The 12,436-nt window shown below is 54.8% G+C and overlaps 4 protein-coding genes across 4 annotated transcripts; 2 read left to right on the forward strand and 2 right to left on the reverse strand.

The window, feature by feature from the left end:
- Positions 1-460: 460 nt before the first annotated feature.
- CORC01_12211 (uncharacterized protein) lies at positions 461-2,006 on the reverse strand (the record flags this gene model as incomplete). The annotated part of the gene is made up of 2 exons (XM_022623832.1): positions 461-1,351; positions 1,698-2,006. The coding sequence occupies 2 exons, from the start codon at positions 2,004-2,006 to the stop codon at positions 461-463; spliced, it is 1,200 nt and encodes a 399-aa protein (XP_022469662.1).
- Positions 2,007-4,858: 2,852 nt separating this feature from the next.
- Positions 4,859-5,755, forward strand: CORC01_12212 (uncharacterized protein; the record flags this gene model as incomplete). Its single annotated transcript, XM_022623833.1, has 3 exons — positions 4,859-5,134; positions 5,333-5,470; positions 5,645-5,755. The coding sequence occupies 3 exons, from the start codon at positions 4,859-4,861 to the stop codon at positions 5,753-5,755; spliced, it is 525 nt and encodes a 174-aa protein (XP_022469663.1).
- A 709-nt stretch (positions 5,756-6,464) lies between these two features.
- On the forward strand, positions 6,465-8,078 carry CORC01_12213 (uncharacterized protein; the record flags this gene model as incomplete). Its single annotated transcript, XM_022623834.1, has 1 exon — positions 6,465-8,078. The coding sequence occupies one exon, from the start codon at positions 6,465-6,467 to the stop codon at positions 8,076-8,078; it is 1,614 nt and encodes a 537-aa protein (XP_022469664.1).
- Positions 8,079-9,591: 1,513 nt separating this feature from the next.
- On the reverse strand, positions 9,592-10,836 carry CORC01_12214 (uncharacterized protein; the record flags this gene model as incomplete). Its single annotated transcript, XM_022623835.1, has 1 exon — positions 9,592-10,836. One exon carries the CDS (start codon positions 10,834-10,836, stop codon positions 9,592-9,594), a length of 1,245 nt encoding a protein of 414 aa, XP_022469665.1.
- Between the last annotated feature and the right edge of the window lie 1,600 nt (positions 10,837-12,436).

Genomic DNA, 12,436 nt, shown 5'->3' on the forward strand with positions numbered 1-12,436 from the left:
TTATCGTGATAGTAGACTTCTCAGTAGACTGTTTGCAGCGTAGACCAAACGTGCCAACACGTCACACCCCAGGTATGTATTCTACCTTTCTCTTCCAACCAAGTTGTTTTTGGATGTTTGTCTCGCTAACCATACAGCATGCTTTGTCAATGCTTGTGCCAGTCTGAAGCATGTTTTCGAGTTGGCACTTTACCAAGAAACTTCAACAATGAGAAATTGGTAGCTTTCCATCAACACAAACACAAAATGAACAATGGAGAATGATGGCCTGTAAACCGATATTTGATATACCATAATGTACGTTGCTCTTGTCATTAGATGCCATCATCCAAACGTGATAGCCTATTTGTCCTCCTTTCCAAACCCCCAATCCATAATGATATTAACACAGAAAATTTGAGCAAGCCTCTATGGCCACTCCTTACCACACATCAAAGCACACACAATCTATCGCAAACCTCTACCTCCCAAACAGACTGAATCTAAGCTTTCCCTTTCTAGGCACAGAGCTATGCCCGCTCATCGGCCGATCGTCATAGCTCATAAGACTCGAAGCCGGCCTCGGCACCGTCCGCGGCGGACTATTCTGATACGCCTGCTGCTGGTTCTGCTGCGGCATCGGCTGCGGCGGCGGCGCCGCCGGCGGGGCATAATCGCCGCGCAGCGCCCGCTCAACATCAAGGTGCTGACGCTCGTACTCGTCGTGCTTGGCCTTGGCGTCAATGAAGCGCTGCTCCGCCTGGCGCCGGCGCTCCTGCAGGAGGCGGAGCTCCTCGTCGTACTGCGCCATCTGGCCTTGGGCCTCGTCCATCAGGCGGTGGTACTCGAGCATCTTGCGCTGGAGGGGTTCGAGGACGCTTTTGGAGATGCTGGGGCTGTTGACGCGACTGATGTCGCTCAGGACGCTCTCATTGACGCCTGGCGGGGAGGGTGGGCGCAGACCACCCGCCGGATTGGGGATCTGCTGTTGCTGTTGCTGTTGCTGTTGTTGTGGTTGCTGAGAGGGAAGTCTGTCTCTGGTAGAATGCTGGCTCTCCGGGGGCCCGCGGGGGGATGCGCCGCCGCTCATCTGGGGCGGATCCGGGGCACCCGGGGCGCGGCTTCCGGTGGAAGACTGGCGACGGGCGTGGCGCTCCGTGCGGCGGCGGGAGTAGCCGGCCGCCGCGGCCGCCGCGTCCTTGGATGCCGGGCTCCATTCGTCGGGGTTCTCGCCCATGTAGGGCGGCAGCTGGGACTGGATCGGAGGGGGCTGGGAGCGGCGGTTCTGTGAGGCGTTGGCGGCGGGGGGTGCGCGAGGGCCTGCGGCGCGAGGTTGGCCGCCGCCGCGACCGTTTGTTGGGATTACGCGCTGCTGCATTGCGGTCAGATGATTTTCGTTGCGATACGGATGATGCGGATAGATGGTTGTGTGTATGTGTTTGTGTATTTGCGGTTGTGTATTGGGAGTCGGGGCGAGGGCGGTCTCAGAAGCCGCCCTTCAGTGAGATGAGTGGGCGTTTGTGAGTTTGTGAGTGAGTGAAGTGAAGTGAGGTGAGTTGGGTTAGGTGAGTACTTGAGTGCTGGGGTGAGAAGATAAGGAGGGGGGTGGGTGATTGAGTTGAAATTTGAGCGTGGCTGGGGCGTCTTTCGCCGTGCCATTGCTTTTTTTCTCGATCCCTCTCGGTGACTTCCCCTCTTGAAATGTCATCTTTACTCACCTGTTGATGGGGCGCCTGCGCGAGCACGGCATCATGTAGGGCACCGTCTGAGCTGGTTGCCCGCGGATCATCGCCGCCGCCGCTGGGCCTGGTGGTGAAGCGGGAATCGTCGTCGAGCGAGGGGGAACGGGGCCTTCGATAACGGCCGTTGCTCTTCCCGCCGCCCTCGCCGCGCGATTGACGTTGCGAGTTGGCGGGGTCGCTGTGGTTTTGGCTGTCGTATTGCTGGCCGTACTCAACAAAGTCGCCGGGGAAGTGGATGGGCGGCGAGCCCTGCGTGTGTTGCTGCTGTTGGAGCCCCATGGCCATGATGGCAAACGAGACGGGGTCGACGTCTCTTGCGGCGGCGGAGTCGATATGGGGCGGAATGGTTTTGGTGGCGAGGTGGTGAGGTGGTGAGGTGCGAATAGAGTTGCGTTGGGTTTAGTGTTTGACAGGTTTGGCGTGAAGTGAGATCGATCTTGAAAAGACGACTCAAGATGAACGGGTAATAGTTAACCGTTGGAGTGAGGGGTTGTCTGTCTCGGCCTGTGTCTGTGTTCTGTCTTGCCTCAACTCGGAGGAGGTCAACACACAGAGGAGACGGGAGCTAACGGTAGAGGGGAGGCGGACTACCAAGAGGGAAAAAGAACAGACACTGAGCACATTGAATTCTTCGAATGACCGGAGTGAGAATTTGGGTTCTCGGACTTTTCAGGGTTTGGAGACTTCAACTACCTATCTGGCCAAAGATTCAAAGTGGCTGGGAGAGCACCAACAAGTTCCGCGTCCACTTAAATCGCACCACATTTAATTACGTGCAGCGCTGCAGCGGTGTTGCCAGCTCGGCGGGGCGGCGTCTTCGGGTCGACAATTCAGTGGCTGGGACCCCCACTCACTCATCCACTCACCTCGCTCCTCACTCACTTCACCTCACTCATTACCCGCTCACGTCCGCCCTGCTGCGCCCAAACGTCGCCCAACCTCCACGATTGTCGTTTCTTCTGCCCACGTTCCCAATAAATGCAGTACCCTCACACTATCGGCCTGCAAAATCCAATAAATGCGGAATCGGTGGGATGGAGTTTCCAGGTCCGCTGAGACTTGGTTCTGGGGTGCCACGCCGAGTGAGAATACTGCCCTGTTCCGTTTTTAGATGACTGGATCCCCCAACGGGCGAATCATCAAGGCAAGGGGACATGTCGACGACTGTTTAAAAGTCCCCGCCTGCCCCTTTCCTTTTTCAGGGCCAAGTCTGGATGCTCCATGACATGCTTCCGACCCTTTGGAGTCTACGCGGGCTTGCATACACGGTACACCTACCCTGGAGAGATTACCTCGGGGAGATTACCCCAGCCATCCCGTTAAACCATGGCTACGCTCTGGCAATATCCGTACGGTATGTAGACAGCCTGCAAACTACAAGTGGACACGAAATCGCCAAATTCCACTTTAACAGGGACAACTCGTAGATCCCCGAGCCATCGCAAAAGTGGGCGATGTCCACCCCGCGCCTGCCCCTCCTTCGGCCGGCTTTTCCCCAAGCGCCCCCGGGGCTCCGCCCCGATGTGGAGGCCAGGTTCACAACGTCAATGCCAGCGGCTCTGCAGACCCCTATTGAACAATGCCCTCAAAAGGGTTTCGAGGAGAGCTTTGATACTTCGCCTCAGAGCATGTGTTCTGCGCTATTCATCGCCCCCTGTGCGGCCTTTGCCTGCCTACCTTATGATGAGTCCTGGGAAGCACTACGAACTCAAGCCAGCCAAGATCAAATGAGTTCCGCTCACCACTTATCAGAACTGAAACCCCCGACAGCGGTATCACCAAGACGCCTGCAGGACAAAAAAAAGCCTACAGCAACTCATCCAACAATCCCAACCTACGCTACCAACCCGGGAGCAGGGAACAAAAACGCAGCAACCAGGAGGAAATGCAACGTCACAGACGCCGCGATGCCGACCACATTCCCCAGCATCTCCTGCTCACGGTCGTATCGTAGCGTCCACTGGGATGCTGCTTCTGCTTCTACTCTCGGACTTGGCTTAACAACATGACGGCTTTTGTGATCCCTAGCTGCATCCAGCTAAGTTCAGCCTCCATATGCCAGTTCTGGTCACCGAGAGACATGCATCGCAAAGCCTCGAAATTTATGAGACTGTATCCTATCGGATTCTTCTTTTCAACACCAATCGGCGCCCCATTTTGTCACGTTTGGGACTGGAGGGGGATGGGAAAGATGCAGGCTATGGAAGAAGCAGGAGAACACGTGATTGCAATTACCACCAGGAGTTTTTGCATCCATCTCCCTATCACTCCTGTTCTTCTCTCTTTCCACTTTGACATCCAGGTTGACATCATTGTACCGAAATCTCCCTAGGCCTATGGTAATTTGAGTATGTCCGCGTGTACAAGACTCTGGCAAATACCCTGCGGACTAGATACTGTCAAATGAACCACCCGGTTTCGACTTCGAGGACAGGAATAATAGGAACATTGGAATGCCGGGATCCAGGGAGATCTCAGTGTCTGTTCTAAGAAAAGCTTAAAAATGAAGAGGCATTCAATTGTTACGTAGGAGGGGTTGTGATGATAAGCTCGGAGAAAGATCATTACACTCGGGACATGAAGGGTTCTGGTGGAGCTTACAAGCCAATGTACTCATTCTGACCCAGTTGTATACACGGGGGGAGAGAAAGAGAGATTTAGTAGCAGCCCCAATGATTGCTGATAGAAAATTCTTTCGCTGTTCAGGGGTGTTATCAAACCACTTCTTCTCCGAGAGCCCCTACGAGTAGGGCTGTTTGACTGAGAGTCCCTGGTCCAGACTAATGCGAACGCAGTCCCGGTTTCCACCGTAGCCAGTGGCCAGTGAAACACTCCCACAGTACCCCTTTGACGGCGTTAATGTTCGGGCCTCCTCCTTAGCAAGAGATCAAAAGCACCCAACTTCCCAGCGGCTGCTGCAGATTGGAATGATATCCCCATCTTGCTCTTGGCAAAGTTGACGCTGGCCTTGAGCCTGAGCAGTAAGTGAATGCATGCCAGATTCCCGCCATAGGCTGCAAATTGCAGCGGCGTCCTTAGGTCTGCGTCTTCGGCCTTGGAAGTGCAAAAACGTGGCTGGAATATCGCCAAACCAGTCGCGGATATCAAGCTTCCCGCCACGCTTGATAATCAGATTCATGAACCCCAAAGATCTCCGTAGAACCCCGGGAGCGAAGAGGAGAGCGTTTGACTTTGCTATATCCATTGGGGTCATGACCAGCATCAAGAAGACGCTGAACAACGCGCCACGGGTTTCGCTGTGTTGCGTGGTGGACCGGGCAGTCAATCTGGTGGTTGTTCAGCAGTACCTCTTTCGGGGCCGGCCGACCGTTGTCGTCGTCAAGAAATCTGCTATCGACTTTGTTGTGGATGTCCCATGCATAGCACTGCACTGGAGCCGCAAGCCCATAGTGGTCTGTTATCAGTCGACGTAAGCGTCAATTACCATCACGATGAAACAAGGCGAAAATCAAGTCATCAAGACTGCCATGGTCAGGCTCCGAGTTCGCCTCCCTCGCGTGATGAACTCATTTCAGCACATGATATAGCAGGAATTAGAACTCTTCCAAGGTGTGTGGCTCGAAGCGGTTGACGTCGTTCTGATTTACTAGGCACGAAACGCTTTGCGCAGCTATGAGCAGGTGACCTTGTCCGAGTGTTCTGTATTTACTCAGCCGTTCTTCAACTTTAGCCCCGTCCTCCGCTCCGCGTTCGTGCCTTTCGCTCGAATCGCACATTCTTTGTTGAATGTAAGTCTCAAGGTCCTGGTCGGACTGAGTGCCCTGCAAAGGTAACTCTTTTGCCCAAACTGAGAGCGCCTCATCGATTTCCTGCTCTCTGAGACTAAGGAGAAGGAGATTTCGTACCGACTGGAGCTACTTGAGCATGTTCATCAACCTCTTACGTTTCAAACACTCTTCTAGCGCATCGAAAATAAGGCGGACTTTGTGAAAGCATCCCAAAGCGGCTACGGTCGCTTCGAGCAGCTCTTCATGCCCGGACTATTGACCCTGGGTTTGCATAGCAACGACTGAGCTTCTTGCTGCAACTCGTTTGAGAACTTAAAGTGCGAGTAAACAGCAGCTGACGCCGATTTCCTAGTCTGGTTCAGCAGAGATGTCACTATGGTTGAGCTCATAATGGCCTTGCCGCTTCCATGTTGCTCTACGACCCAACGGTTTTCACGCAATTTCCTTCCCCAGATGCTTCGCCTCACCCACCACGCCTTCCCGACCCGACAGGAAGGATGGGTGGAGAGATCACGTGCGCTAGTCTTCTTCTGGCCAGCTAACATGGACGCCAGTGGCCGACAGCCCCACTCTCATCGCGTCGCGTAAGGCACCTCTTCCTGGTCGTGGTCCCTAGCTTGAATCTCTTACGTCAGCAGCGCCGCCCCAGTGGGAGCAGGAGCGCAGAACAGAACAGAGCAGAACAGAGCACAGCAGAACCAAAGGCCAAAGCTCCTCCCACGACCGAAGCTGCCTACCGCCGCACGCCTCATCTTCTTTCCATTTAACCTCAAAAACGTCGCGAATCAATCAATTCGCCCATCGCAACGCGCCATTGACGACATACGTTCCCGTTATACCAGCGTCCCCTTTTGTCAAACCGACTGGCTTTTCACTTCTACGGTCTTTATAGAGATTGCGTGGATTCGGTAGGCGTAAGCCAGCGGTCCACGACATCCGAGCGCGCAAACGCCTCGACCATCACCCGAATTCTTCGAGATTAATCCCATCCATCATGGCTCGGTTGGCCGAATCCCCCGCGCCGCCAAACGGCACTCAGTCGGTCAAGAAACCCCAGACAGCGAAGAACGGCGCCTTCAACACCTTCCTATCGTCACCCGCCAAACCCTCCGGCTCGCAGTCAGCGCACCCGAACAAGCGCATCAAGAGTCTCGCACCAACCGGAACTCCCCGTTCGGATGTTTCGCGATCCCGTTCGCCACCTTCGCAACTTCCGTCCCCGCACCTCCCTGTGAGCCCTTCCACTCGGAAGGGTTTGAGCGATACCGCCGGCGACGAGGTGGAGACCGCCGACCGTAGCACTCCCGCCGATACCGTCTCTGCCGCCGCTCCTGTCGAGACCGCAGAGCCAAACTCGTCCACTGCGCCTGTTACAACCATGGAAGCTGCCCCCGATGCCGAAGCCTCCGGGTCTACCCCAGAACCCAGTGCGCCGCGGGCTGGCGTTGTGTCCTCCGTTCGCAAGACATTCTCCAATGTAGTCAACAATATAACCGGACAACGCACTGGCACGACGACCCTCACAGCAACCTTTGAACAGACTATTGTGAGCCGCAAGCGTAGCAGAGAGCCCGATGGCGAGGAAAGCCCTGCTCCTGCTGAAAAAGAGGCCGAAAAAGAAATTGAGGCTGCCAACGGCACTGACGGCAACGACACTACTATCCAGCTCGGAAACCAATTCGAAGCCGAGGTTGAGGCCGAGGAGATTCGTGCAAAGAGCCCCGTCAAGGAGGCAGTGCAAGGTACGCCACATGTCGGTTTGACGAGAAATCAACGCTCACCTGTTTTAGTGGCTTCCCCTGCTACAGAGGATGCTGAAATCAACGTTGCCACTTCCACTGATAATGCGGACACCGTCGAGGCTGCTCCTACCGAAGATGTCATCCTCAATGCCACGAATGACGAGGATGTGGAGATGGACGACCCCAAGAACGGCATCTTCGTGTTTGATAAGATCCTGGGACATCGCCGCGACCCCAATGACAAGACCCTCTTCCAAATGCACATCAGCTGGAAGCATGACGATCCCACGTGGGAAACTGAACAAACTATTCACGAGGATGCCGAGGAGTCACTTTTTGCCTACTGGGACAGCCTCAAGGGCGGCAGGCTAGGTGCCATGGCCGACAAGAACCTCTGGCACGCTCTAAGGGTTGAGAAGCACAGGCAGAAGCCTTCCGGTGCAGTCCAGCTCTACGTTTGCTGGATTGGATCACCTGAACGATCATGGGAGCCTGAGAGCCAAGTTGAAGTATATGCTCGCCAACATATCGAGAACTATTGGAAATCCAAAGGTGGACGCGAGAAAATCATAAAGGCTGTCGCTGTGCCTATTAAGAGAGGCCGCGGCCGCCCCCGCAGGACTACCGCCCCAGAGTCAGATGTCGAGGTTGAGGTCTCGAAAGAAGCTTCCAAGGAGCCCAAGCCGAAAAGTAGACCGGGACGGAAGCAGAAGCGTGACGAGGCCGAGGAGCCGCAGCCTGAGAAGGCTGAAGGAGCACCTTCTGCGGTAGACAAGCCCAAGCCTGCTGCCAAGGAGCAGGCCGAGGCAGATGAAGAGCCCCCCAAGAAGCGCGGTCGCGGCCGTCCCCGCAAATCTCTTGTATGAAATTCCCGCGATGAAGATGCACCCCTATGGTTACTCTGATGGCCGATTATAGACACAATGGCTCACTACAAGATCGTAGTGAAAGCGACAAATCTGGGACTTGTCTCGAACTAGAGATATCTGGGAAGAGATAGTCCGGTTGCGGGATGCGTGAACGAATTCAGGGTTAAGTATATTGTGTATCATACGCTGTTGCCAATTTTTTTTTGCTCGTAACTATGGCTGTTCTTGTCTGGTTTCACTGGGACGATCTGGCTGCGAGGTTTGCTGATTCAATTTCCTTGTCCCAGCGTGGTGGACGGGCATGGCACTGAGCTTGGGGTGACGGAGCTTGGGGGGATGAAGGAGACCTGGAGAGGTAGAGGAAGTTTCTAGTTATCAAGCAAGGAAACATTTCCCACAATATTTCATTGTTATATGAGTGAAAGCCGGATGATGATACGGCAGAGCGGCTAATCAGGCAGAGCCCGGTCCTCAGGTAGTCGTGCGACCACGACTGTCCTCGTCGCCCCAACCGTTTGACCAGGAGGACTCCTCCAGCCCCGGCAAATACGATGAGCTAACGTGTGATGCCTGCTTTCTAGGCCTATTGCTGACAATGACCTATGCCACTATGTAAGCTCTGCCGAACATTGAGGAACGGTGTGACGTCGAGTGAACCATGGCCTATCTAATGTGTGAGATGGCTGTTGCTGCTATTATTACGATGCGAGAAAGCAAGAGAACCGAAGTACTAGATGGAGGTAAGCCTACTTGCTCGCTCTGCTCCCATGCGAAATGGCCTCCGAGGTCTTTTCTTCATCCTCAAAGTCTCTCGAGTTTTGTTCAATATTCCGGATCTGGTGCAGCCCCTGCAATGTGAGCGTCAGATGCGAAGATTCTAAATTCAACACTTGACTGATCCATTCATGATTCGAATTTGATATGGCTAGGGAATGGGAAGAAGACGGAGTCAAGCGCTATCTCAAGGGCCGCCCTTAAAACTATATTATCTACTACATAAACGTCATGGAGATTGTTAAGCTTTGCCCATGCATTTGTAACATCATACAGTTCGCCGACTCTGCTGATACAACGGCAGAGTGTATATTGTATTGTCTATGAGATAATTCAAGACGACGAAATACAAGAGCGTTCATATTCTAGTTATGATGTATAAAAGGGAGGACCGGGATTGCGACTGGATAGGTCATTGAGTTGAAGCACAAGATGAACACATGTTGTCATTTCATTAAGTGGGATTTGGAGGCACAAGTCCCAAACAGTCGTAACGAAATATCATTATAAAGTAGATTGAGAAGATGAAACGCCTTTTCCGGATGACCGACCTTGGCCAGTTGATATTTCCGTCCCGTAGGTACACAAGACATGTCTCATCCACAAACAAAGCGGTATCATTGAAAGAAGGTGTTCGCCAACCAAGCCCATCCCCGCTCATCCAAATTCCTAAACTCCAGAACAGTAGCACGACAGCCCCAACGCGCAATTTTCAATCCTTCAAAAGTCTTCAAGATCATCTCCCCATCGGCGCATAATCTTGAGGATTATAATTATACGCCTGTCCGTACGTCGGATATGCCTGCGGCCCCTTGACCCTGTGCTGCGCCGCCTCCGCCGCCTTGGCGTCCCCGCGGTGCTCCTCCTGCGTCTCCGGGTGCGTGGCCAGCTCGGATGAGAAGCCCTTGTGATCCAGCGCGGGACTGGTGTACCCGCTGCTCGACTCAGACGACGCCATGCTCGTCGGCCGCGAGCTCTGCTGGGACGGGCTCGGCTGGCCCTGGGACCAGCGCCACGAGTTTGGGTCCGGGGAGAGTTGCGACTGCTGGGACATGGAGTCGCGGTCAGCACCCTGTAAGCCGGGGGACGGCTGCGGCGGTTGCAGGTTGTTGGAGGTTTGCTGGGGGTGGTAAAAGTTTCCTGGAAGTTCAGCGATGAAGGAGGTTTGCGGTGCGCTGTACTGGGAGTAGAGCTCTGACGGCTGGTTTTGATGTGCGCCGCCGTAGCTGCCCTGTGAGCCTGGTCTGAAGGTCTGCATCGATACTGGTCTTGGGACCTGGTACGGCATGGTCGGCGACTTGGAATCGGGTCTCGGGCTGCCATCGGGGCGCTGGGAAAACGAAGGCGAGTGCGCGCCGGACATGCCTGTGCTGGTGCGGTCGGCCGGGTTGATGGTTCTGAGCCTCCCGTCCGTGATCATGGCCTGCAGCACTCCCGCGTCGAGCAGCTCCGCTTTTTTGATGATTCTCGACACCATTTCCTTGCTCGCAGTCTTGAGCTGCGCCTTGACAAAGTTCACCATGGTGATGTGGCAGCGGATCTCAATGTCCTCGCGCAGGTAGAGCCCGTCGGCCGGGACGCCTAGCCCGGACATGCCGATCTCGGGTGGCTGGGGCGGTTCGAAGCCTGGCTGGTTGCCGTCTATTTTGTACTTGATCCGGATGTCAATGTTCATCGGCGCGTAAGTGTGCGTCTGCAGGCCCCAGGGCATGTCGTGGAAGCAGCCGTTGAAACTGATCTTGCCGGAACCCATCTTGCCGATGCCAGGGATGTACTGGATGCGCTCGGTGATTTCGTACCATGTCGAAAAGTACTCGTCGGAGGCGGCATGTTGGGGCGCCTTGATGGGCTTGTGGTCGAGGACAAGGGGGTTGAGGGTGATGACCTCGGAGTGGGAATGGAGGATGTCGATGGCGAGCTGGCGGGGAATGAAGCCCGGGATGGGGGTGACGGTCGTGTAGACCTCTTTCTTGCGAAGCATCTTTGCGATTTGTGTCGTCGCTCTCTGGGGTATCTTGTGGTATCTCGAGTGTTAGCCGGTTCGGAGGCGCGATGCGACTGCAATGTTGGAGATTGGGAGCATTCAATGGTAGGCGTTTGGTCGAGAAAGCTGCCGTCAGACTGCGGAGGGGGGAGATTGTTCAGAGAAGGAAGAAGTAAAGCTGACGAACAAGCAAAAGCTTGTGGTGCTGACGGAGGTGTAGACCGCGCGAAGGATTTGCGAAGAAGATTGCCATCTGCTCAAGGTAAAGCCAAGCCATGGCACCGCAAGGCCTCAGCCCCTCGGGCCAGGACCCTTCCACGCGCTAGCCCCAAGTTGAGAATGGTTGTCAAAAAGGCATGGCGGCTTGGGTTGGTGGGAGACCACGAGCAAAACGCAAACCACATGCAGGTTCGCTGGGATGTGCTTGGGTGCGTGGGATGGCTGGTGGGTGTCTCACGTCATCAGGACGCTCGGGAGGGGTACGGAGTAGTTTAGTTGGAGATGGGAGGATCTACGGCCGCTGACGATCCGTCTCCGGCGCCACGGTTTATTTTGCGCCTTTTGGGGCATATTTAGGTGTGCGTCCCATTGTAGAAGCAGGAGCCAAGCGGGCACAGTGAAGCCTAAACACGGCACTGCCAACGTTCTTAGGGAGACTCTTAGTGGGAAGGGGCCCGCTAAGTCTGGCTAAGCGAGGCAAATGATGTCTACAGCTGCTTGAGTGAGACGGAATGGCCAATCAGATGCGTCACCTGTCATTCGGACTGGCTGGCTTCCGCTACCCACTTAGGTAAGCCGCTGTACGATAGCTCTCCTGTGATTCGCTTCCTCTTTGGTTCAGCAGAAGGGTCGGGCGGGGTCTCCCCACCACCTCCCCCGTCTATCCTTGAGTTTTTGGCTGTCAGCAAACACCGTCAAACAGGTACGACAGGGTCTTCCGAGACATTCCCAGGAGCTGGTAGTGGCACAATGGCACCCAAGCTCCCCCTAGCTATCCACAGTCTTTCAGCTCTTTTCCACTTTGGCAGCTGAGTGCCACAACCAGTTGTCCCCTTGATGCCATTCACAGCGACAAAGGGCCCCCTGAAGATCCACGATCACCACTTCTTCCAGGAGTGTTGAGCGTCCCAGCTCAGGGTCTGAGACGACGGCCATGTCCGAAGAAGACCTGGCGAACTCGGATCGTCTTCCTTGGGCCCGGACTAAGCCTCCCATAAGCGCCAGGTTCCACCATCGCGGCACCACTGACCGCCATCTTGAGTTTGGGCCGTTGAACTCTGGAAGGGGTCGCCGGGTGAGGCAGCGGGCGTTGTCGCCGCGAACGGCTCCCAGAAATCTTTCTTTGTATGTCTTCGATCGACAATGAGCTTGTCAACTTGTTCAAAAGCTTGACTGCGTGGCTGTCTTGACGCATCTTGACTCGTCATCAGTCTATGTTTAATGTCTCATATTCTGGACGCCGCTGACCATGGCATCTATGATCTTGCAATGATGCACGACCAAAGGTGGCCTCTGAAGCGGCATGATGCTCCCGATTCATGATCAGAAATCCTCTTCGGCATCTACGCCATACGACCAAGTCATTCTGCTATGTATG

This window comes from Colletotrichum orchidophilum, assembly GCF_001831195.1.
Source record: "Colletotrichum orchidophilum strain IMI 309357 chromosome Unknown Scaffold_146.1, whole genome shotgun sequence".
Classification (NCBI taxonomy): domain Eukaryota; kingdom Fungi; phylum Ascomycota; class Sordariomycetes; order Glomerellales; family Glomerellaceae; genus Colletotrichum; species Colletotrichum orchidophilum.